Here is a 26,998-nt window from a genome sequence, read left to right on the forward strand (position 1 = left end):
CATAGGATATTACAAAATAAACTAATAATTTCATGAGAGCAATTGCATGAACTCTAGGAGGTGTAAAATATTAGATATTTGTCATTTTTGTGGTTACACCATTTGACAATTTAACAGGCTGTTAGTTCTATCTTTTGTTAAAAAATAGCATACACGTATACACTTTAGCAAACCTCAGGCATGTTTTGTTTTAAAGGTTTAAACATATTTTTAATTTTCTCATCTTACCAACCCTTATCTGTCACTGACCCAAAAACTGTACTAACATTCAAATAAATGATCATAATTTAATTCAATTAGATTCAATTTTATTTCTATAGCATATCTAAATATGTGAAAAAGTACTTTATGGACACAAACACACACACACACACACCGGGCCTTGTTCCCGCAGTCCATTAGGTCATGGATGTCTGAGTAAGAGGTGACAGCCAATTTGGACAGGTCTTCCACATAGGGCCCCATGATGGGGTGCTCACGAACCCGCAAGGCTCCCTTACTCTTAGGGTTTAAGAGATCACGCACCCGCTCACAGTAGATCTCCATATACGATACCTGACACACAGACACACACACACACACTTACTAAAATACATCTTATACACATCAGTCAGTACACAGAGACAGATACATGTATTCACAAATATTGTGCATATAATGGATTTTAGCCAATAGAATGGACACATATGGTTATGGTTTTGTCCAAAGTGACATACAAATACAAAACAATATAATACTTAAATTTAACAGGGAACAAATTAAGAGGTTTGTCAGACTATAATATGAAGAATAAACAACAATGTCAATTCAGGCAATAGCCTAATGAAATAATGAAAATGAGGGAAAATAGCAATAATAAACAATAATGTGCATTCAATCAATAATATAACTAGAAAATGTAATTCCGAGGAACCAATGCATGAAAATGCAAAACAAGCTTTTATTTTGAAACAGTTGTGGGCAGAGTAAACAGTTGGCAGGAGTCATAGTGAATGACAACTGACAGTTGGAATGGCTGAATAGTTAAATAGTTGAGTAGTTTAAATGGTTAAATTATTTAATAGGGAATTATGGTAGTAAGGACTTTTATTTTGAAAAAAAGTTGTGGGAAGAGGAAACAGTTGGCGGGAGTCACAGTTGATGATGATTGAGAGTTGGAATGGGTGAACAGTTAAATAATTGAGTAGTTTAAACAGTTGAATTATTTAATAGTGAATTATTGTAGTGAGGACATTTATTTTGAAACAGTTGTGGGCAGAGGAAACAGTTGTGGCGGAATTGTTTTCTGAAAAGTCAAAATATCAACAGGGAATGCTTGCACCGGAACACGCTTCCTCTTTTCGCTGAACCGCTGCAATTGCATTCCCTAATTTACCGATGTGTGCCTGTGGAGGGAAAATTCCATGATGTGCTGTCAATGTCAATGTCAAATTTATTTAAAAAGCACCAAAGTGCTTCACAATACAGTGCAATAAATAAAAACAGGAAGGCACAAAAACAAAACAAAAAGGGCTACAGTTAAAATAAATTAAGCAGAAAAAGAACATTTAAAACTAAACACTGGGGCATAAAGGGAGACACTAGCCAAAGGCAAGTGAAAAGAGGTGGGTCTTTAAAAGGGACTTAAAAACATTTAGAGACTGAGCTGAACGGATGTGGAGGGGGAGGCAGTTCCAGAGTCTAGGGGCTGCCACTGAAAAGGCTCTGTCCCCCCTAGTTTTCAGCCTCGCCCTGGGTTCTTCCAGCCGCAGTTGGTCTGCTGACCGTAGTGCTCTGGAAGGGGAATGGTGGTGTAGAAGATCAGACAGGTAGGTGGGGGCCAGACCATGGAGAGATTTGTATACAGTCAAGAGGAGTGAAATTGATGCAGTAGTGGATGGGGAGCCAGTGGAGTGAAGCCAGAACTGGGGTGATATGTTCACGTTTTTTAGTGCAGGTGAGGAGTCGGGTGGCTGAGTTCTGAACCAACTGCAGGCGGCGGAGCTGGGATTGATCAATGCCAGTATAGAGAACATTACAGTAGTCCAGTTGTGAAGTGATGAAGGCATGGATGACTCTCTCAAGATCGCTCTGGGGCAGGTAGGCTTTGGTCTTAGCTAGGGTTCTGAGGTGGAAAAAGCTCTTCCTAACTACTGCACTGACCTGCTGTTCAAACTTGAATTTGCTGTCAAAAAGCAAAAATGTTACCAAGTCCAGACAAAAAGTCAGCAAAGTCATGGATAAAGTCTTTAGGTGGGCGATACACTACTGCACACAAAACGGGAAAGACAGAATTATTTCAGTTACAGTTGCAGTTCAAAGCTCGCAAAACCATTGTGTGGAATCTGCCGACAGTGAAACAGTGATTTGTAAACAGAGGCGACACCTCCACCTCTCCCAGATACACGGGGGAAATTGAAAAAGTTACAGTCCGGTGGAAGGAGTTCAGAGAACGGCGTGTTATCGCCTGCAGAGGCCCAGGTCTCGCACAGAAATAGAAAGTCCAGTTCCCGGGAAGTGAAGAAGTCATTAAGCATGAAAGTTTTGTTCGCCAGACCTCACGTTGATCGAGGCCATCTGGAGGGTTAGTTCATCGCTAGCCGCTAGCCCAGTGCGCTTCAACAGGCGTAGATTAGAGTGGTCAACGCTGCGGCTGTACCTACGCGCGGAGCGCCGAGACGGAGCTTAAGTACAAAGCGGTCCAGTCAACGCTGTCGGGAGAGCTTGAGAGGCTGGAAACGGACGAGGCAGTTTAGCAGGATCACGGTCGAGGGAGGCTTCAGGAGCAGTGGACGAGACAGGACAGAGCCATCGCACTAGATGCCGGGCTGCAGCTGAATTAGAGGCCAGTTGGATTTTGAGTCTCACCAGCAGACCTCCTCTCTTTCCTCGTCTCCTGGAGCGCCTCTTGCGAGGACGGGCCGCCGGCGTCCGGTGCAGGTAAGCTGGGATACCTGACAGCAGGGGAGGGGGAGATTTGGTCCAATCTCCAGGTTCAGATCTGGCAGCCCGAGCCACACGAAAGTTTAGATCGCGGATGTTAAACAATGCTTGGCGATCGTTGCACAAAAGGGCAGACACATCCAGATAGAAGCATAAAAACAGCAGAGTAACAAATGTTAAGCAGAGCACCCGTGGAAGACAACTCGCCGAACAGACTGGCGCCATCGTTGGTGTCACGCACCCCACTGACTGTGTCTCATGCAAAATCGTGCTGAATGCAAAATAGGAAAGACAAAAGCACCAGTATACAAAGTCAATTGCGCTTGAGTGCACGATAGGGCCCAAGAAGCGCTTAATGAACTAAGTGCATGTTGAACAGATATCAGTGTTTCCCACAGAATTGAATTCCATTTGTGGTGTTGGTTTGCAGAATTAACTTGAGCACTGGGAAACTCATTCCACCAACATGGAACCACTGAGGAAAAGAGTCTTGAATTTGACCTAGCGTTTATGACTGGTTGACACAACAGACGCTGATCAGAAGACCACAGTGGGTGGTTGTGGATGTACATCTTGATCATTGAATTAAAATAACAAGGAGCAGATCCAGTCAGTGTCCTATAGGCCAAAGTTAGAGATTTAAATTTAATTCTGGCTACTATAGGGAGTCAATGGAGAGTAACTAGGAGAGGAGTTACATGTGATAATAAACAGGTGCATAAACCAGGAGCAATGACACAATCACACCTTATCCTATATACACCCTATACACAGAAAGGCATACACATGTATACATACCTCTACTGAATAGGAAAGTTCTGGGTCTTTATTTTCCAGTGTGCGTTTGAACAAGTCCTCGCACAGCTGAAAAGCAGGGAAAGGGGAGAGTTAGGTGTGGCACATATAGCTTTTATATAGACTATAACAATTCATAGTAAATCTATCTATAAATTGCAGGAATGTCTATCTGTGTGTCAGTGTGTGTGTGTGCCACATATCTCTTGAACTGTTAGTCCGTTTGATTTCAAACTTGGCAGGTGTCTTTCTACTGGCACGAGTAATTGCAGTGCCAAGTTTGACGTTGTTTGGATAAGAAAAGAAAAAGATATTGTTAAAAATATCGGTAAAAGAAGCACACGTTGGCTTTCTCTGCTCTCCCGTAGCCACTCCCCCTCTCACACAGCACAGCGCAGGACCAGAGACAGAGAGGGTAAGCGGAGTTTTGGCAGCACTGAATCACGGGTTAAGATGCAAGATGTTTGGATGATTATTATGTCTGACCTCAACAATAAAGACTCCCTGTATGCAGTTTGCTAGCATACAATGATTCCACGGATTTTGCAACAACACGCCAACAAACATGGGTATGTAGTGGCTTTTCAAATTCAAAATGACATAATAAAAAGTATGTGCAAGACGCTTTGAATAGCCCAGGCTACTTTGGACTCGAGACTCTGAATAAACAAAAGACAATTCCGACTGCAATGTCCCAAATTGAAACGAGCAATAGGCTAACGGTCCCAAATTTAACAACGTTTCAGAAGACGTGCCACACAGCTAGACAACGAGTGGCAGACAGAGCGACGTCACTTATGCTACCACAGACTGTTTTTCAGTCACATCTTTGCAAATCTCATATGATGATGCACCTTTCTACAAAATGGTGTGTCTTCTATATTGTTAAGCTATTCAATAGGCTAAACATAGCCTTATATCAAAGCTTTAGGCTGATGTCATTTTGATCAGCTACGGACACAAGTGGCAGACAGAGCGTGATGTCACTTAGGCCTAGGCTAGCCTAACAGAGTCACATTGTTGCAAATTTCGAACAATGATGCGTCATTCCACAAAATGGTTTGTCTTTAGTATCAGGAAGTTATTCAATAAGCTTAACAATAATATAGCCTTAATTCAAAACAGCTGCTAGGCTTATGTCATTCTGATCTGTAGAAATGTCACATGCAGCCATGCCTAAATTCTGCTTACTGCACATTAATAATTATAGGTTAATATATTATAATATAATATTCAGTATTCATTATAGAATGCTTAGCTGTAAATTATGTTTTCCCTATCATCCCATTTTTAAAGAAGGCATACCTGCGGGCATGTAATTGGGCTATGGGTTTTCTACAGGAATGGCATGTTTGAACGGGCACTGCACTAGTATATTGTAAATGTCATGAACATACAATTACAATTCTAGTCACCTGTGGAATGATACCCTGCTGGCCGGGTTCCTGTTTGCCCATCATAGTATAAGACTTGCCAGCGCCGGTCTGTCCATAGGCGAAGATGCAGACATTATAACCCTCAAAAGCATGCAGCAGCATCTCCTCCCCAATGTCCCTGTACACCTGCTGCTGGGACACAAAGGCTGGGTCCTCTGCCTGAAGAGACAGACAGAGAGAACTCAACTCTGATTTACCAAATTTGCCATATGCTGCAGGAATATGGGAGCAAGCATTACTAAAATGTCTTGGGACGGCTGAAATGCTCCACAGAGCTCTGTAATACTATAACAACCCCAAATCAGAAAAAATTGGGACGTTGTGTAAAATGCAATAAATACAGAATGTAATAATCTGCGTACCTCGTAAACTCATATTTAGTTGCGAAAAGGAGACAAACAACATATCAAATGTTGAAAATAACAAATTCTACTATTTCATGGAAAATATATGTTAATTTTGAAATTGATACCAGCAACACGTTTAAAAAAAAGTTGGGAAGGGGTTACAAAATTCTGGAAGTTATGTACACCAGCAACACGTTTCAAAAAAAGTTGGGAAGGAGGTTACAAAATGCTGGAAGTTATGTAATGATAAAGAAAACAAAAGGAGGAATGTTTCATAACTAATTACTGGCAACATGATTGGGTATGAAAAAGAGCTTCCCAGCAGAATCTCTTAGAAGTTAAGATGTAGGGGTATTCATCACTCTGTGTAAACCTGTGTGAAAAAATGATGAAACAATGTCATTGTAATTCTTCTTTACATGATATTGCGAAGTATTTGGAGAGTTTATCATCTAGTACATAATATCATTAAAATATTCAGAGAATCCAGAGAAATCTTGCATACTAGGGATAGAGCTGAAAAACAATATTGGATGGCAGTGGTCTTTTGGACCTCAGATGGCACTGCATTAAAATCAGACCTGTTTATGTAAAGAAAACCATTGTATGGGCTCAGGAAAACTTCTGATAACCATTGTCTATGAGCACAGTTTGATACTCAATTCAGAAATGCTGGTGTAAACTTTGCCATGCAACAGCCAAAATTGTATTTAGACATGATACAGAAATACCACCGTCTTATCTGAGCCTGAGCTTGTTTAAAATGGACTGAGGTAACGTGGAAAACGATCCTGTGGTTAGACAAATCAAAACTTGCAATTCTTTTTGGAAATCATGGACTCATTTTGGCTAATGAGGACAGGGCCTATTCAAGTATCCAACTTGTTTTAGTGCCCAGTTCGAAACCCAACATCTATGATGGTGTGGAGGTGCATTTGTGCCTACAGCATGGGCATCTTGCACATCTGGCAAGGCACAATCAATTCTGAATGATGTATACAGGTTTTGAGCAACATATACTGCCATCCAGGCAATTCTTTTTCCAGGGAAGACCTTGAATATTTAAGGAAACAATGCCATGGAATTCTGCACATATTTAAACAATATTTCTATATAAAGTAAGAGTCTAGATGCTAAAATGGCCGGTCTGCCGTCCAGACCTGTCAAATTAGGTGCATCATGAAATGAAAAACATGATTAAGAATACCTCATACTGTTGAACAACTTAAATCCTATATCGGAAGGAATGAAAAAAGATTTAATTCTCAAAACTCTAGTAAAAGTCAAATTCTTCTCGGTTCCTACAGTAAACATTAACAGAATTGTGTTAAATGAAGAGGTGAAGCAGCACAGTGGTAAACATTCCCTGTCCCAACTTTTTTTTAAACATGTTGCTGGCATGAAATTCAGAATTATCATATATTCTCAATGAAATAGTCAAATTGTTCAACATTTGATATGTTGTCTATGTCCTTTTTGTTGCTAAATATGGGTTTACAAGACTTGTATATTATCACATTCTGTTTTTATTTACATTTTATACAACGTCCCAACTTTTTCTGATTTGGGGTTGTAGAAATGCACAGAGAAATGCAGATAAATTACTCTTACCATTACTAATGGAACAATACATTTCTGTAAACAATTAAAACAGCAAGGCCCCACTCTTACCACCATGAAGCATTGCAGAGAAATATAACCTTTCTAAGTGAAATTTAGAGGAAAAACTATTGGATGACTGGATGAAAAATCTAAAATCAGAATGCTCTATTTGACCAGAAGGGCAGGGTCTTTAGGATATGATCCGTGGGAAAAAACCTTTCAGAGGCACATGACCAACAAACTGCAGCACTTGCTCAAGCTTGCGAGCAACATCAGCATGGCTCTGCCAAGTGTTTTAATTTAAGGAGACTTACTGTGGAATATGACTAGTGGCAATAGAATTTAGTGCTCAGTTCAGAACTTACAGAAGTGTGTGACCAGTAGGAATAATCAAATGTGAAGTTTTTGGCTCCATCTTTGGGCTGTTTGGGGTTTGTTATACCTGTAAAAACATACATATAAAATGTCAAAGCACATTATGCAAACACAGACACACACAAAGCATATATTATTTTGATTATCATTTGAAATAATGCTTTGTTTATGGTAATACAATCCCTTGCTATGTTTACAGCTTTACACATCCAACATACACATGCATGTTATCACACAAACAAACATTTACTTGGCTAAACATACATGTTGTTCTTGTGAACATAACTGCATTTCAATATGTGTATTCATGAGAAACACATTCATCCAAACAGAACATGTGCCGGTGGGGTCCAGAAAAAAAAAACAGAAAAAGAGAGACAGAGAAACAGAGAGAGAGAATGCATGCATGTGTGTAAATGTGCGTGTGAGTGTCCTGACTGAGTATAAATATCTCTCAAGAGTTACAGGGACAAAGTCACATGAGCGAAAGTCATGCTGGTATTGACGTGATCGTCTTCTCCTCTCCAGACTTTCTCCAAAAAGTTTCTGTGGAGTGTATAGTATGTTGTCATGACAACAGCTCAGTAACTCCCAGGCATGCACCAAACTCTGTTTTCCACCCCCCTGCCCCCCTCTCTCTTTCTCTCTTACACACACACACACACACACACACACACACACACACACACACACACACACACACAGAAACACATGCTCCTGGGCCTATCCTAAATATAGACTGAGCGTGTGTGTGTGTGTGTGTGTATCTACGGGTCTGTGTACAGGGGGTTAGGTTCCCTTTGCAGAGCTGGGGCCTGGCAATGATACAAACATGGACTGGGAATTCTCAACCACATATTAAAACACAAACACACACACACAGTTAAAATATCTAACCAGAACCGAGTGATTCTACCTTGCTATGGATTTACCAAAAACAGAGACCTACACACATACGGCTTCATCAGTCAGTCAGTCAGTCTATCTGTATGTTTCTTCTACAATAAAAACATGCCTGCCTAAACATGCCACTCCCAGACATATTAAAAACACACAGATACACAAACAGAGACATTCCATATGGGATATAACTATATGAGGCATGTAGCCTCACCCAAGAAAAAACAAACACAAACGCACACACTCACACACAATTAGCATATGGCAAGTGGTCTGGCTACCCACAAGGAACTCCACCTATGTAGAATATTTCATACCACACATACAACTGTGCTCAAACACACAACAGAGCCACTCCTAATCTATTGTGCATGAAATGCATTTGAAGTATGATGCTAACAGGGGTTTTGGTACATGGTAAACTCTGCTTTTCATCTGAGGTTGAATGGCACTCCATTAATTAAGAATGGTTTGTAAATGTGTAAATGAGAAATTAGGAAGTTGTTGGTTTTCTGAAGGAATGCTTAACTGTCTGTCTCTCTCTCTATCTCTGTCTCCCTCTCTTTGCCTCCCTAAGTCTTCTGTTCCAACCCATTCCAACAACCCATTCCTCTCTCCTTGTCATCCTTCCCCTTGCCCTTGTCCTCCCTTCTCTCTCTCTCTCTCTCTCTCTCTCTCTCTCTGGGGAATCTCCCATTCTCGTATCAAGTGTCTGAACTTTGTCTGAAGGACAGAAAAATGAAACACAGAGACGGGGAAGGGGAGAGTAACAAAAATAAGGAGATACAGTTAGAGAGAGCTAGAGAGAGGGAGAGTTGAGATGCAAGGAAGAGAGAAGGACAATGAGAGAGAAAATGAAAGAGGAGAGAGAAATTTTGTGTTTTGGATGAGGAAAAGAGTAAGGTGAAAAAGAAAAAGGAAAATTACTGTGATGGCAGTTTAGTCAATGGTTGAACTAAGAAACTAAGATGTACTATGTGCAAGTGTGTATTCCAAACACTAATGGTATGTTAGGGAGTGTTTCGCTAACTTCATCACCTTTCCAATGTCAATAAGGAGGAGAGAAAGAAGGAGAATCCTAAGGAGTGTGTGAGAGAAAGAAGACAGAGAGAAGGAATGCCAGTTAATTAACAGTGCCACACAATGACACGTGAGGGGCTTGGGTGGCTATGTGTTAGAGAGCATGAGTGTAGGCATGTATAATTGCGGACATTTCTGTGTTCGTGGCTTGAGTTTCAAAGAGAAAGAAATGTGGAAAAATTCTCTGCCAAAAAAACTCCAAATGCCGTGAAGCCTAGTCCAAACCACACTCAACCACACACTATACACTAATTTACTCTCTCACTCTCCAACACACACACACACACACACACACACACACACACACACACACACACACAGGGTACTCCCTCAAACACACAGAGGACACACTGTCTTCTAAACAGACATACACACAAACACACACATACACACTCACACAGAGTATACTTGCCATATGCCATCTCTCCCGCATAATCATAGCCACTTCCTCCCATACACACAGACTGCACTCATATTCTCCACCACATACGCACACTTTTTTATTCATGCAGTTTCCCCTCACATGCTTTCTACAGTACATTGTTAAATAAATTCACATACATGTTCAGCAAGTTATGCAATGCAATCATAAGATGCTTTTTGTGTGTGTGTGTGTGTGTGTGTGTGTGTGTGTGTGTGTGTGTGTGTGTGTGTGTGTGTGTGTGTCAGTGGTGGCTGGTGGTTTTAGAAGTAGTGGAGGAATGCGCCCGGGGGAGTGTTAAGCCCACATTACATTGGTACAATGTTAGTATACTTTTAGTATCCTGTACTATTTTATACCCCTCTACTGAAAGAAATAACGTATGCACTGAAAATGTGCTAGGACTTTTATTTTGATACAGGTCTACAGAACATAGAGTTCTGAGGGCCAGCTGTACGTACATCTGCGAACGTAGCGTTATCAGCGTCATGGACAGACCGCAGATTGCGAACGCTGTCAGACCCAAGTTTCTGTTCCAGTTCCGTTCAAGTTTCCAGTATTTCTTTCGAAATTTAAATGAAGTTGTATGCAACAGCAACGCCTCACGCAAGACATCACGTCACGTGACATTTCAAAATTCCAACCTGTTAGTAAGCTAGGGTTTGCTGTTGCATACAACTTCATTTCAATTTCGAAAGAAATACTGGACTATGTTTTTTTTTTTGTTTTTTTTAAACGGCGACGAAATTGTGAATTTCTAGAGCGTGTTACTCCACATTCGGCAATCGACTCCTACGGACTTTCCCCTAAAGATGGCAGCTACAGCAGCAACATTTCCGAAAAGGTACTGGCTTGACTAAATTCATTCTGGACTCTCTATCCGACCACATAAAGACCTCGGGATACTTCAGTTTGGCTTTAGGGACCCTCTACTCACTACCACGTAAGTGTAATGTTGTTTAGAACTGTAGAAGAGGTAAAAAAATAGCATTTTGTAGCGGCGAAATGACATGCCCGGGTCACTTCCAGGCTAACGAGTTTTGACTAAAAACGGTAAAATCGAACTTTCTCAAAACACATCCGAATGACATGATTTTGATGTCAACTCAACGTATCATCCCAATCATCCGTAAATTGATCTAAAGTGCATTTTACTCCGGATAATTCCTTTAAGTGAATGACGTGAAAGTGAAAGTAAGACATTCGAAAGGCCAACGAAAGTTGCTTTTGGTAGTACAAATACTTTCACCACAAAAACTGGTGCTCTAAATAGCGATTCTGTTGTCTTTGAAAGGTTATCTTATTGACGCATTGAACTGCAATTTGGATTAACACCTGCTTTTACAAGGCGGAAGTATTTAGGTGCAGAATAGACGTGCGCTTTCAGGAGCAGTCTTTGTACATTACGCGGAATACATATTTAGGCGCTCTTTACTCTTCCCCTCCCATCTTTTTATGCTAAACTCCCACTTTCCCCTGGATCCTCCTATGAATGTATATGCATGACATGACAAATGCAATCTGCCACTTTCAGCTCCCGCAGGCAGTTTGCGCTTTTACATCATTGCGGCCTGTTTGTACATACCTCGCAATGATTTTACACGCACATTGCGAAACAAATACGCCTGAAATGGGCGCAAAGGCGTTAGTACATCTGGCCCTGAGTCTCGTTTGGGCCATGAGCAACTCAGTAGAAAATGTTGTATGCTGAGAAGTGAGAAACTAGATGTACCGCATAGCAGTACAAAATATGACCGCAGCTCAGTCCTGTTCATCCTCTCCCACTTGTTATGCTTGACAATTTGTCTCCATCTCCTACTTCACCCCTACTCTTGCAACTTTTACGTATGCTTGAATGTGCGTGCCTGCGTGCCTGCGTGTGAGTGTGTGAGTGTGTGTGCTCCTGTGTGCTTGCGCGCGTGTGTGTGTGTAATTGTGTGTAATTTTCTGCTGTTAGTGAATGTGTGTGTGTGTGTTGTCTGTATGCTACTGAGACCTTGAATTTCCCCTGGGGATCAATAAAGTATCTGTCTATCTTGTGTGGATGTGTGTATGTGTGCATTTGGTGTGTGTATGTCAATTTGTCTCCATCTCCTATAGAGGCTGACCAATATGGGATTTTGAAGGCTTATAACCTACCGATTTCGATATTTGAGTTATTCAAAAACTGATAACCGATATATCGACCGAAAGTCATATTTAATAAAATGTATATCATGTAAGTTAAAATGTTCTTCCATAACAAGTTTGTAATCAAGGTGGGGCATTATGTATTTGAACAGACCTAACTATCTAGATTCCTAATGAAAGGTTCTTCATATACAGTAATAATAAGAATAAAATAGATCTTTGTTCTGTGATAACCACATTGCCATAAACTACATTGTGAGCAGTTGCAGTGTCCGTTCAAACATGCTATTCCTGTAGAAAACCCATACCTGTAGGTAGGCATGCTTTAAAACAGCGGTTCCCAAACTTTTTTCCCCGCGGACCACCCTCTACATCCTGACTCGGCTCGCGTACCCCCATCATCATAAAAAAAAGTAACACATTCTATTGACGCATTCCAGGCATCATGTTTAATTAGCCACCCTACATAACAAAATGTGCAATTGGTATGAGCCCTCACTCTCAAAAAACAGTGTGGAGAACATTATGAAACACAAAAGACAAGAACACAGGCTCAGGGACAGATTGAAAAAAACGGGCTTCTAGGAAAGTTGAGCGCAGCGCTTGTTCGAGCGGACTGATAGAGAGAGAGAGAGAGAGAGAGAGAGAGAGAGAGAGAGAGAGAGAAGTGATTATTCCTCGTAGCCTAGTAATCTGATGGGATTTATTTCAGGTAAGTGTTTAATGAAAACACTTACCAATATCAATACGACGGGTGGGCCTGCATGTTTTCACAAAGCTCTGTTATGTCTGATGCAATTGAAGACAGTTTAATGCGCAAGTCCTTCTCAACAGTATGTAGTCTTTGGCGATATTTAGTCTTCACTGCCGTGAGAACAGAGAAACCTGACTCGCATAGGTAGGTTGTGGCGAAGGAGATCAAAACCTTCAGCGCTTGCTTTGCCAGAGATGGGTACGCTACCATTGCCTCGGTCCAAAAATCCACAAGCGGCTTTTTTTTTTAACTGCAGCTGGAGCGCTCCGTCCGATGACAGGTCAATCAGCTGTTCCTGCTCCTGAATTGACAGCTGTGACACAGGGAGCGAAACTTCAAATGGGTTGCGCATCCACGACTTGGATGGATCCATAGGTGGGAAATATCTCCGTAGCTGCTCTGAGAGTTGGTTGAGGTGTTCGGTTATTAGACGGTTTACATATTCATCCATGACAACGTTGTTTGCGTCCAAGAACGCATGCAATGTCGGGAAACACTGGAGCATATTACCACTCACACAGCCTGCCCAGAACCGTAGCTTCTTAATCATCGCTTCTATCTTGTCTTGTGTGTTAAACAAGGTAACAATGACTCCCTGCAGACCTAAATTTAATTTATTCAGAGCAGAAAATATGTCAGCCAGATAGGCTAAGCGAGCCTTTGCAAAAAAATCTCATCATGCAGGCTGGAGGACAAATGAAAGGGAGTATCTTCAAAAAATTGCTGAAGTTCATGTCGCAATTCAAAAAGCCTTGTCAACACCTTTCCTCGTGACAACCAACGCACCTCAGTGTGCAACAACAGTGCCTTATGTTCGCTGCCCATTTCATTGCATAACACAGCAAATAGCCTTGAATTTAGTGGACGAACTTTAATAAAGTTCACCAGTTTCACAGCATCATTGAGGACTGCAAGTAAATCGCCAGGCATGTTTTTCGCTGCAAGGGCCTCCCTGTGAACACTGCAATGTAACCAGAGAATGCTTGGACAGACTTTCCTGATATGCGCTACAAGCCCTGTGTGCTTTCCTGTCATGGCCTTGGCACCGTCCGTGCATATTCCCACACAGCGTGTCCAGACAATTCCATTGGACGTCATAAATGAATCAATTAAATCAAATATTTATTTTCCCGTTGTCCGGGTAGCAAGGGGCTTACAGAACAAAAAATCTTCATGCACCGTGGCTTCAAAAAGGTTACGGATGTACACCAATAAATTGGCCAGATTTGCTACATCGGTGGACTCATCTACTTGGAGAGAATAAAATTCGCTCTCTTTCACGCGAGTGAATAACGTAGTCAGGATCTGCTCGGACATTGTATCGATGCGACGGGACACAGTGTTGGACACTGGGATAATGTCCAACCGTTTTGCTTCTCTCTCTCCCATCATACATGTAATCATGTCTTTGGCCATTGGTAGGCTAAGCACACATCTTCAACGAGAGTGTGTTGGAGCCCCTTTTTTTGCTATTCTGTAGCTGGCAAGATAAGATGCCCGTAATGCATAATTAGTAGTAGTAGACTGATTTGAATGACGTTGTAGCTGTTTCTGGCTGTTTTTTAACTCCTCCAATTTTGATTGAAAAATGTGAGTGTTTTTTCAGTGAAACTGGGATGCTTAGTGTGGAGGTGGACGGTTTAAGATGAGATGGTTTCAGTGAGTGATTAGACAGCACCTCACTGCAAACCACACACTGTGGCTTGGGGCATTCTGACTCTCCAATCCATGTGAAGCCTAGGCCTAGATATGCCTCATCATACTTTCGTTTTCTTTGTTTAGTTTCTGTCTCGTCCGTTCTTTTATCCCCCTGAACTCCACATCTGCCTCCATCATTCTGCCACATCCCATCATTACCTGTCTCCTGCTCTATTTCTCTCGCTTCACCTCTTGTCTCCTCTATTTCTCTCGCTAACTCCTCTTTGATCGTTTTTATTAGGTCTGTTGGACAGTGTCCCTGTTTTATGCCAGTTGTCCATGCTTGCGTATAGCTTACACTTCCACGTCCACGAAAACTAGGCTTGTCGCGCCAGATATTTTGGCTGCATGCCCACAGGAAATCACGTGCATTTGTTATTTTTTAATGAAAACATAGCCTACTATGGAGTTCACAAATGATTTAGTTTATTTTCACGTTTCCATACAATTAATACCAGATTCAAAATGTATTTATGAATGAATTAGATACGATTTTAAAAAGTTCATTTTTAACACCTTTCCGCCATTGCCCTTTTCATCTCGCGTACCCCCTAGTGGTAGTACCACAGTTTGGGAATTCCTGCTTTAAAAATAAGATGACATGGAAAAGCATCATTCCAGCTAAGCATTCAATAATGAACATTGAATATTATATTATAATACATTAGCCTTTAATATCAAAGCTATATGTTTATTGTTAAGCCTATTGATATATATATGATAGAGAAGACAAACCATTTTGTGGAATGATGCATCATCATATGAAATTTGAAACAATATGACTTGCAATCGTTGTCTGTAGCTGTGTGGCATTCTGAAACGTCCTTAAATTCAGGACCATTAGCATATCGATCGTTTTAATTTGGGAACTTGTAGTCGGAATTGTCGTTCGTTTATTCAAAGTCTCAAGTCCAAAATAGCCTGAGTTATATCAATTGTCAGTTTATTGTACATCATTTTTTCGTCTGCATACACGTGTTTGTTGGCGTGTTGTGCAAAATCCGAGGAATCATTTTATGCAAGCAAACTGCATACAGGGAGCCTTAATTGTTGATGTTGGACATAATAATCATCCAAACATCTTGCATTTTGACCGTGATGATTGATTCAGTGCTGCCAAAATTCTGCTACACCCTCAGTCTCTGGTCCCACCCTGGTCTTGCGCTGCTGTGTAAGAGGAGTAGTAGAGCGGAGAAAGCCAGTGCTGCTTTTACTGATAACGATACATGCATTAGGCCTACTAATCCAAACAACGTCAAACTTGGCACTGCACATAGTCTAGTGAGTGTTTGGGAATGAAAGCTCAGTTGCTCACATTTATTTCGTGTAGACTTTTTGTGGTCCTTTGTGTTTGTGGTACGTTTTATTTCGTGTAGACTTTTTGTGGTTTTTGTTGTAGTGGTACGTTTTTCCTTCCCATGCGTTGAGTGCCAAAAATGTAATATTACGTTTTTAGCTTTTTTTTTTAATTACGAAACTAGACACTCTAACTAAAGATGCACCGATATGGAATTTTAGGGCCGATAACAATAACCGATATTTATTGGTTTGTTGTGGCCGATACCAATACGATAACCGATAATATTACTCCTAAAAAAAAAATTGTGAAAAGTCAAGGATTCCCGGGACACTGAAAGACCGGGGTAGACGAAACTTGGTGGGCATGTAACCCCATATGGATAGCATGGAACCATCGTTTTTCGTTTTGATCTGTAGCCCCCCCGCTGGACTGCACCCCCCGAAAGGAGGGTAGGGCAGACACAGTTTTCTGTGAATATCTCGAGAACCGTAAGGTTTAGGAGGACCATTTTTTTTTGTATGTTGATCTCAAGGGGCCATGTCAACCCATTCCATAACCACTCATTTCATGTATAGCGCCACCTAAAAAGCAAAAAATTAGGTGTTTTCATCACAATATCTCTGGCTGACATGGTCAAAACTGACCATGTAATTGACAGTAATCATATGTATGACACATACTCACACAGTAGACATATGTACGCATGCATGCACATGCACAAACACACATACGCAGGCAAATACACAAGCACGCACACACACACACACACACACACACCCACACACATAAACATAAACGTGTACACGCACACATGCACACAATTCAAGAATTTCTCAGAATTATGAACAGGCAAGATGGGGGTGGGGTTGTATAAAATGAATTTTACATGTGAAATCTATGAACTAATCATATTTTGGTACTTGTTGTCTAGCAGATACCAGTGAGAATTGAGTGTGGATAATGCAATTTAGTGAGACAGTTAGAATCATATAGGCCTTTCAGCGTGATTTATTTTTGTGGAAAAAATGTGCTGGACTGGGCGGCGGTCATATTTTGTACCACTCTGCGGTACATCTAGTTCAATTAGAACTTAACATAAATTTGAAAAAGGAAAATAAAGTTACACTGAAATAAAACTTACTGAAATAAAACTTGACACTGAAATAAAACTTAGGATACTGAAATAAGACTTGACACTGAAATAAAACTTACTGAAATAAAACTTGACACTGAAATAAAACTTAATAAACTTAACACAAAATGAAGTATATTACTTAAACAAAACTAAGGAAGGCTTGCTTGTAAAGATGAGTTTTAAGGAGGGATTTAAAAGAGCATACTGACTTGGCTGACCTGATTTCATCAGGCAGGTCATTCCAGAGCCTAGGTGCCCTGACACTAAATGCTCTCTCCCCTTTAGTTTTGAGATTAATAAGCTACAGTATAGCGACCAAATCAGAGTTTGTGAGGGAAACTTAGGTTTAGTTTCAACTCCATCTACTCTGTTGCGCACAACCTGCTGCAGCAGAAATGAAAGGAGTTAGCCCCGAAGGTTTTAATAACTTATTAGGCTAGTGACAATGGCCCCAATTTTTTTAGATACCCCTACCGGAGGTAGAACTAAACCCAACAATGTTTTTCCTCATCTCTAAGGTCTCTCATATATGAAATGGATTCTTGGCTAAAAATATTTTACTGCTAAGATTGTTAAATTAACAGATTGTTATACACCCCAAAACCAAAAAAGGACTAAAATATAGCCTGTCCGTATTGGAGTTAAGGCATATAAATTAGTGCAGATCAATCACACAAGCTCTGAGACCTTTGAAACTTGGCATGTTTATAGTCAGGAAGTTACTTCACCTACTAGAAAAGACTGTATGTGAATATCTTGATGTATGGAATGAATAGAGACATGTAAACATACACCTAAAATAAGCGGACATGCAAAAAATTATTATCTATGCAGAATGTTTTCATTTACTTTGTGCCTGCTTTGCCAGGGATTATCATAGAAACACATATGATGGCTTGTTGGAAAGGTGGGGTTGTACTGAATCCAACAATACCAAATATGTAAGGGATAATGTATAGAACGCTGGTCATTATGGGGAAAATAAGTCCAGACAGGGCGAACCGGATCGCCCTGAAGGGACTTATTTTCCCATGATGACCGGCTGTCACTTAATGTATGAGGTGTCCAAAATGAAAGAAAACGGAACACTGGCAAAATACAGTCTCAAGTCCAAATCACATTATCAGTGGTGAGAAGAATGTTGACAAATTTATTGTTACTGCAAGGTAAGTTACATAAGGTAAGTGCTGCTCTATATTTACATTTAATAATGATACATTTCATATGTCCCAGTATTAAACAATTCATATGAAACACAGATCCAATTGAATAAAATATTTATATTCACTTGAATTTTGTTTTGGTCATGTCATTACTGAATAATGGAAAATAATATTGTTAGCTTTTGTCTGTCCAGACCAGCAGTGGACAGTAGAGCCTACACTGCTTAAGAAAAAAGATACCTATGTCCAAAACCCCACAGTAGAAGTCCTCCAACGTATACTTACCCTTGCTCAGCAGAGAGTGAGATGGTGATGTCCATAAAACTCTGGCTCCATATACAAAATCAAAGTTTCATATCATGTAGAGTGAACTACTGCAGTAAGACAAATATCAGTGAGCAGCAGCAAGTTGCAAATGTTGAGAGTGAGAGCACATCTGCACCAAGAAGGCTGAGTAGGGTTGATACAACATCATTTTAAATACGGAGAGATTGTTTCATTTGTGGGAAGGCCAGCTCTAGATCAGAACCTCTGACAGCCATTTCGACTGGTACAGGCGCAATGTAAATTATAGGCCAAGTATACTTGCGTATACAAGGAATTTGGTCTCTGCATTTATCCCATCCGTGAATTAGTGAACACACAGAGCACACAGTGAACACAATGAGGTAAAGCACACACTAACCCAAAGCAGTGAGCTGCTTTACTACAGCAGCGCTCGGGGAGCAGTGAGGGGTTGAGTGCCTTGCTCAAGGGCACCGTGGATGTGGGCATGGGAGAGCAGTGCTCCAATCACTTCCCCCGCCTTTTTTTCCTTCTGGGTCGGGGATCGAACCGGTAACTCTTCGGTTACATGCTCGAACCCCTAACCAGTAGGCCATGGCTGTCCCCAGTACCAGAGACAAGGTCCTTTGGGCAGCTTCTGAAAGGCTTGATGAAGATGTACATCTTCAAATTCTTTCATGCCCAGATCTCTTTGCATATGATGCCAAATACCATAAAATGTGCCTTGCACACTACATATCTAAACGAAATATAACAGCAGCCATAGAAAAGAATCAAAAAGCAGACCAATGTCTATAACAAAGCCTTTATTAAGCTCAATGAAGACATTGATAAAACAGTATTGTCCAAAGATATGAAAGGACTCAATTCTTCGACTGATAGCTATGACAACATCCTAAAGACCATTGCTGAACAAGAAGGTGTGTCCATAGTTCAACACAAGAAATATAGATCCTGGAAACTAAAGGAAAAGCTGATACAGCACAAAGACAGGCTTGCATTTGTTCCACGTCCAAGACAGTCAGATCTGATCTGCTCAGATAGTATGACCATATTGTGCACTGAGGGAAGCTGCTAAACTCACATACATAAAAAACTGCAGACATATTGAGGAAGAGCATGGATCAGTTAGAGTATGACAGTGAGTAATATGTCAGCAGTGACTGTCTATTATGTTTCCAATGCAGCAAATATGTACCCAACATCCTGTATGACTTTGTGAACTGGTGTGTTGATTAACATGCCCACAGAGATTACCAAACATGTGATGATGACCTAACCTGACTCTCGCCAGATGAATTTTGTTCCGTCTAGCTCCGCCTAGCTCCACTCACATCCATCTGGGATCGATTCCGTTGAGAGTGATTTCAGCACGAGATTGTATGGTAGAGCCAATCAGGACGCAGGGCGGGAGTTTCATAGATGTGCCCTAGTGTAGAAGCGACTGTGAGACTGTTCTCAGCGTCACGGGTTGGCTTCGATGTGAGTGGTTGAAGTAGCACGTCAATAGATGACGGACAAGTGGCTTATCCAATCTTATGCAAGGATTTTTTAATAAGGCCCAGCCTTCTGAAGCACCACTCCAATGGATCGACCCAGATGGATGAGTGGAGCTAGGCGGAACGAAATTCATCTAGCGAGAGTCAGGTTAATGATGACCCAGCTTCAAAGGAGAATCTGTGTGTTATCGCAATTTGTCATGACCTCATTGAACAGAGCTGTCACATCCATATGCCAATCACACTGGGACTTCCCATGTTGATACATCATGAGTTTGGTAGTAAGACAGTCATCAATGAGCTCAGTGCAATGGGGTACTGTGTTTCCTATACAGAAGTCAGGCACTTGTGTTGCAGCAGACCAGATATCAAGGACAGAGAGTGGTGTCTACTGTAATGGAACCGAGCGGAAGTTACCATTAACAAATGTGGGTGTGGCCAAAGAAGCAGAGGCAGTAGTGAAGATGGACAGTAATTTATTATTCGGCTTGGCTCGAACAACCAAGCAGAAGAGTCCATAGAAAAATGCACAGAAAAATGTTAATAATAATCTTCCAGTATGAAAAATCTGCTTTAGCATCTAATTGCAATATTGAACCAGTATGAAAAATCTGCTTTAGCTTCTAATCAAAATACAGCGGCATTATAACAGAGTCATAGTAGGCCTACTCACAGTACCCTACACATCACATAAGCCAGATAAGACTAACATCAGACTAGACAGAGGGGAACATATACCTGGCGGCCAGCACCATTTAACATGACAGGTAAACACTAAACAATCAATTAACACACAATAGACAAGACAGACCCTGGGCCACAAGTATAAATAAACATCATAGGTCACTAGCAAAATACATAGTTAAATAACAGACTTGGTTACATGTGGTAAGACTGAACATCGATCGACTTGATCAGGACCGTCTCGGAATCCCCCACAACCAATTGACATAATGGAACGGTCCAATACCGCCCGGAAACAATAAACAGTCCATGGGATCCAATCGGCCCTCCTTTGCCACCGGACCTTCAGAAGCCGGAACGAGAGGACTACGCCATGAACGCGAATCGGTAGCTATCGGTTGACAAACATTAATACTTGACCCAAGTTTACGCGTCTTAACTCAGACAAACAATAAACGTGCCACCATTGCTAATAGCTCCGTCTTGTGTCGTTTCTTACACATCTTAAAAGTGCTAGCCACATAGCAATGGCCCATGGATGAATGTGTTGTGTGTGTGTGAGCGTGTGTGTGTGCGCAAATATCAGCTGATGTGTAGAGGACGAGTGCCGACAGTTCACCAGTCATGTGCGGTCGTAAAAGTTGTTGATGGCTGCATCAACAATTCCATGTTCAGAGTCTCAAGTGAGAACAGTTGGGATGTAGACACCACTGTCCTTGATCTATATTTCTTGTGTTGACATACATTCTTGCTCAGCAATGGTCTTTAGTATGTTCTCATAGCTATCAGTGAACGAGTTGAGAGTCCTCACTTTCATACCTTTGGACAATACTGTCAATGTCTTCAATGAGCTTAATAAAGGCTTTGTTATAGACATTGGTCTGCTTTTTTTATTCTTTTCTATGGCTTCTGCTATATTTCATTTAGATATGTAGTCTCCAAGGCATTTTATGGTATTTGGTATCGTATGCAAATTTATGTGTGATTTATGTGATTTTGGCATGAAAGAATTCAAAGTTGTACATCTTCATCATCTTTGGTTTTGACTCTGAAGAAGACGCATGGGCGTCGAAACGTTAGTCAATTTGCAATAATACAATTCACTTTAAGCATTGAGTGCTCCGGTCCTGCTCCTTGGCTCTTGTTAGACCTTGGATCTCCATTTTTATCTTCATCAAGCCTTTCAGAAGCTGCCCGAAGGACCTTGTCTCTGGTACTTGCGCCTGTTCCAGTTGAAATTGCTGTCAGAGGTTCTGGTTTAGAGCTGGCCTTCCCACAAATGAAACAATCTCTCCGTATTTGAAATTATGTTGTATCAACCCTACTCAGCCTTCTTGGTGCAGATGTGCTCTCACTCTCAACATTTGCAACTTGCTGCTGCTCACTGATTTTTGTCTTACTGCAGTAGTTCGCTCTACATGATACATGATATGAAACTAGTTAATATGTTTTGTATAGAGCTACCACAGGTTACTCTATACAACCACAGGTGGCAGTGTGGTGACTCTATATAAAACATATTGATGTCAATGGGGCATTTTGCCCATGTTCAGGGTGGAAAATAAAAAATAAAGATTTGCATAAGACAAGTCAAATTGGTGTTTTCAAAAAGAAGGGATCATGGAGAATAAAAGAAAACATATTTAAAAATCTTTGTATATTCCCACAAGATGTTTGGGTGCTCTGAAAATGATAACCAAAATGATTTTTCAGACTTGTGAGGTCTGCTGTTCAGACCCTGAAGGGATTTGTTTTCTGTTCATTGCTTTTTGTGAGAGTGTTTCTACTTATCTCAGTAAGGAAAATAAATCAAGAGCCTATGTTGAGTACAAATATGTCTTCTGAAGGCTTAAACAGAGCCCAGCCAAAAATTCCAATAAGATTTGTATCAACCAGACCAGACGTGACTATTTTGCTACATACTATTCCTATTTATGTACCAGCATGCAAAATTTGAGCCTCCTACATGGTTTAGTTCTTGCGCTGTGGGCTTGTGAACTTGTGAACTTGTGACAAAAAAAGAGGCCGAACAAAATCGACACCCCCCTCCCCCTGTAAAACTGGCTGTATCTTGGAAAGTATTGATCTTACATAAGAGTAATTTTACTGTCTCCTGGGTAACATAGGTACACCTGGTAATTTTTTCAGAATTTTTTGAGACCTAAGTGCGTGGGCCCTGGTTGAACTGACGTGGAATGACCCACATGCAACATTAGTCAGAGGGCTAAGTACTTTCTTAGCTAGGGAAAGTAGTTTCTACAACTAACTGTTTAGCTACTTAGGGGTGAAGTAAGCAGTGTAGGCTCTACTGTCCACTGCTGGTCTGGACAGACAAAATCTAACAATATTATTTTCCATTATTCAGTAATGACTTGACCAAAACAAAATTCAAGTGAATGTAAATATTTTAATAAAGGTGTTTCATTCCAATGTTAACCTGATTCAATTGGATCTGTGTTTCATATGAAATGTATCATTATTAAATGTAGATATAGATCAGCACTTACCTTGCAGTAACAATGAATTTGTCAACATTCTTCTCACCACTGATAATGTGATTTGGACTTGAGACTGTATTTTGCCAGTGTTCTGTTTTGGACACCTCATACATTGAGTGACAGAACACCCTAATTTGTCATACTATATTTACATATTTGGTATTGTTGGATTCAGTACAACCCCACCTTTCCAACAAGCCATATGTGTTTCTATGATAATCTCTGGCAAAGCAGCCCAAAGTAAATGAAAACATTCGGCATAGATATTAATTTTTTGCATGTCCGCTTATTATAGGTGTATGTTTACATGTCTCTACTCATTCCATACATCAAGATATTCACATCCAGTCTTTTCTAGTAGGTAAAGCAACTTACTATAAACATGCCAAGTTTCAAAGGTCTCAGAGCTTGTGTAATTGATCTGCACTAATTTATATGCCTTAACTCCAATACGGACAGGCTATATTTTAGTCCTTTTCTGGTTTTTGGGGTGTATAACAATATCTGTTCATTTAACAATCTTAGCAGTAAAAAAAGACGGCTCTAGATAGGGCTGAGCTAGCCTATATTATGATGACCTGTCTGTTAAGGTTAAATGGCGGATCATTCAAGCTAAACGAGCAAAGGATTTTGAGATGCACAGATTCCCAAATGAACGACCGATATTCACAGATTTTGTTAGAGTGGTGAAATACATTCACATTCCCAAATGCATATTGACATTATATTGAGGAAAAAGTATAGCCAACCAAGCTCAAGTAGCTCAGTGTAGCCAGACGGACCTTACGTAGGCCTAAATTAGGACTTAAAAAAATATCGGCACAAATTATCGGAATTCTGTTTTTACTGCAGGTAGGCGCAGTGAGCTGCCTGCTACAATGGCGGCACTCGGGGAGCAGTGAGGGGTTAGGTGCCTTGCCCAAGGGCACTTCAGCTGCGGCCCACTGGTCGGGGCTCGAACCGGCAACCCTCCAGTTACAAGTCCAGAGTGCTAACCAGTGGGCCACGGCTGCCCCCTCTACCAGCAACCCTTCCCTGAACACCACCATCTACAGGCCGAAACTTGGCTTACCCCCAGAGGATGTCACGTTAATCATACATATGACATTTGGTGCAGTTCTGAACATCTCAACTGAAGATAGGGGCGATTGAAGCAGAATAATATCACATTTACAATATTACGGCAGTATTCCTGTATTAAAGAAGCACTACAATTTTAGCAAAAATGACCTTAATTATGCAGGTTGAGAGTCATTCTGATGATCTACAACACTTTCTGGGTCGTTTGGTGGGTACTTCGTCTCCCCTTATCACTTCTCTGCCGAAAAAACTAATATGCAACTTTCTGTTCAGGGTCCGAGGAAATCCGGATGTGACTCAGCGGAAGTATCCAATCGTGCCTCGAAAATGTAGTCAGATTGTAGTTTCGAAGAAGACTGCAAAACAGACGCCGACTTGGCTTTGTTGCTGTTGAAATTGTAAGTAGCCTACCCTTAGGTGAACTTCGTTTTTGTAATGTGGTTTGATAGTCTCTCTTTATTGTGAGCCCTGTATGTGTTTATCTTGGTTTCTTGATGGTTAGCTCACTAGCTAGTGGGGGTTTAGCGTAGCAGTCACTTGCTACCGAAGCTGCAGGGGGAGCTGTGTCGTGAAACATGCGAGCCCAAATCCGGCGAAAACCCAGAAACAGCAAAGAAATAACCAGACCTGCATAGGGCTTCTTTAACAACTAAGTTCAGGGTCTGTGCCCTTATATTTTGCAAAACTTAGCGAGAAATAGGCACTTTTAATTAAAAATGTTGGTTTGGTAACCAAACAATACCCCTGAGCTCATGTAGGCTACGATATAGTTTGACCAGACCTAACTGTAGTAAACAATGTCTAAACGGCTTTCTTTAGCACCCCCGCTGGCCAGTTTGCACCTCGGAAACGTACCTGGTGGTACACTTGGCTGGGTCTGCGAAAAAGTTCCGTAACATTTAGCTTATGAGACCAGGTTGGTGTAAACGCTATTTCTGAAATTCAAGAGGTGCATAAACAGCGTTTCCGTGCGTTTAGCCTCCACTACATCTCTGTATGTGTGTGTATATGACTGTGGTGTGTGTATGTGTCATACTCACAGGTTGACTTTCCCTGCATCTGGATCACACACTTTGAGTCCAAGTTGGTCTCGCGGGAGTTAAAGGGTCGAACCCGGACTGCCACCTTCACAGATGCGGCCATGTTGCCACAAACCCTGACCCTGAAGAGAAACACAATCAACCAATCAGGTGACAGACAGTCATAGCGCTCCCCAAAGTAAATATTGCTATTTAGCTACATACAGCTACTCAGCAAGCCCATTAATGCATGTACATGTGTTTGTGTCTATGTGTTTGTGTGTGTGTGTGTGTGTGTGTGTGTGTGTGTGTACAGTAGGCTACATACATTAGTTCAAATAAAGTTAAAAAGCCTTCATTAAGCACAATATTAATAGTAATGATAAGTATAAGTAAGTAAGTATAAGTATATATACTCTTTTGATCCCTGTGAGGGAAATTTCGTCTTTGCATTTATCCCAATCCGTGAATTAGTGAAACACACTCAGCACACAGTGAACTGAAACACACACTAATCCCGGCGCAGTGAGCTGCCTGCAACAACAGCGGCGCTCGGGGAGCAGTGAGGGGTTAGGTGCCTTGCTCAAGGGCGCTTCAGCCGTGCCTACGTCAATGTGTGTCACATGCTGCCAAGAACCCTTCGGTTATGCCAGTTTTCAGTAGACAGAGGGCTTACCGAAAACAATAGCAGCAAGCTAAAATTAGCAATAAATGGTAAGCTTATATATTGTAAGTACACATAATAAAGGCTGATATTTCAAATGAGCTGTCTAAAACTGTTAAATGTGTTTATATGAATGACTTTAAGACGCTCAACTTTACACTAACATTTTTAAGACAGATGCAGGGTTGTCTTAAAGTTACTTGGAAAATTGAGAAGAAAAGTAAGAACTTTGTTTTCAAGAATCTCATTTGTTCTTAAGTGTTTTCTTAGGAAACATCTTAAGAAGAAAGTTAAGAAAAATCATAAGAACTTTATTCATGAATATCAAATCTTCTTAAATTTGTTCTTAAGACAAAAGATAAGAAGAAAGCACCACTTAAGAAGTATTTTTGTCTTAAGAAGGCTTTGTGAATCCGGCCCCAGGATCTGTAGTCTTAAGAGAGCCAGATTGTATGCTTAAATCCTGAGACAGAGTATATAGTTTAAAAGTTGAATGTAGATAGTGTAATGGATGTTGATAGACATAAAGTTTAATGGATGTTGATAGGCAGATTGTTTAATGGATGTTGATAGATAGTTTAATGGGTGGATGAGTGAATGGTTTGAAGAAGATGGATGGACAGTTGGATGGAATGTGCCTTATATCCTTGTAGAATGGAGAGACACAGAGAGAGTTGGCCTAGTTGAGCAGAAAGCAGTTGATACAGGTGCAATGAGTTTAATGGGCTCTTTGAGGGGGGCTAGTTGAGCAGCTGGCAGTTGATACACGGGCAAATCAGTTTAATTAGCCCATTGTGATGCCATAGTGCCAATGCAAAGTCTATGGGGGAAAATAAGCTTGATTTATGTTAATGTCTCAAAAAGTACAAAAACAAAAAATACATTCCTCAAGTTTCCTTTTCAAGACGTTACAAAGTTTGAACGAAGTTTCTACGTTAAACGAGGAATCCGAGGAATAACCAGTGCATGAAAATGCAAAACATATTATGTAAAGTATACAGTGTTAAAACAGATAATGTGGAGATAGTTACAATGGTTTTGCTTAGGTAGACATGCAAATAAAGTTAATTGCTTAGGTTGTTGCAATGCTAAATAAAGCTGTTCATATGATGGTTGCTAGGTTAATCATGTTGATTGCTATCGAAACTGACATAGATGCTTTAGTTCAATGGTTGCTATGTTGGTTGCTAGGTAGGTGGTGGTTTAATATA

The 26,998-nt window shown here is 40.8% G+C and overlaps 1 protein-coding gene across 1 annotated transcript in view; it reads right to left on the reverse strand.

The window, feature by feature from the left end:
• Window positions 1-26,998, reverse strand: part of si:ch73-375g18.1 (kinesin-like protein KIF1C) — a 56,561-nt gene that overhangs the window by 22,115 nt on the left and 7,448 nt on the right. Inside the window, 5 exon segments of the mRNA XM_048236366.1 lie at window positions 377-555; window positions 3,721-3,786; window positions 5,133-5,312; window positions 7,468-7,544; window positions 25,145-25,266. Of these exon segments, the coding sequence (XP_048092323.1) occupies window positions 377-555; window positions 3,721-3,786; window positions 5,133-5,312; window positions 7,468-7,544; window positions 25,145-25,247 (605 nt within the window). The 5' untranslated portion in view covers window positions 25,248-25,266.

Source organism: Alosa alosa, chromosome 24 (assembly GCF_017589495.1).
Source record: "Alosa alosa isolate M-15738 ecotype Scorff River chromosome 24, AALO_Geno_1.1, whole genome shotgun sequence".
Lineage (NCBI taxonomy): Eukaryota > Metazoa > Chordata > Actinopteri > Clupeiformes > Clupeidae > Alosa > Alosa alosa.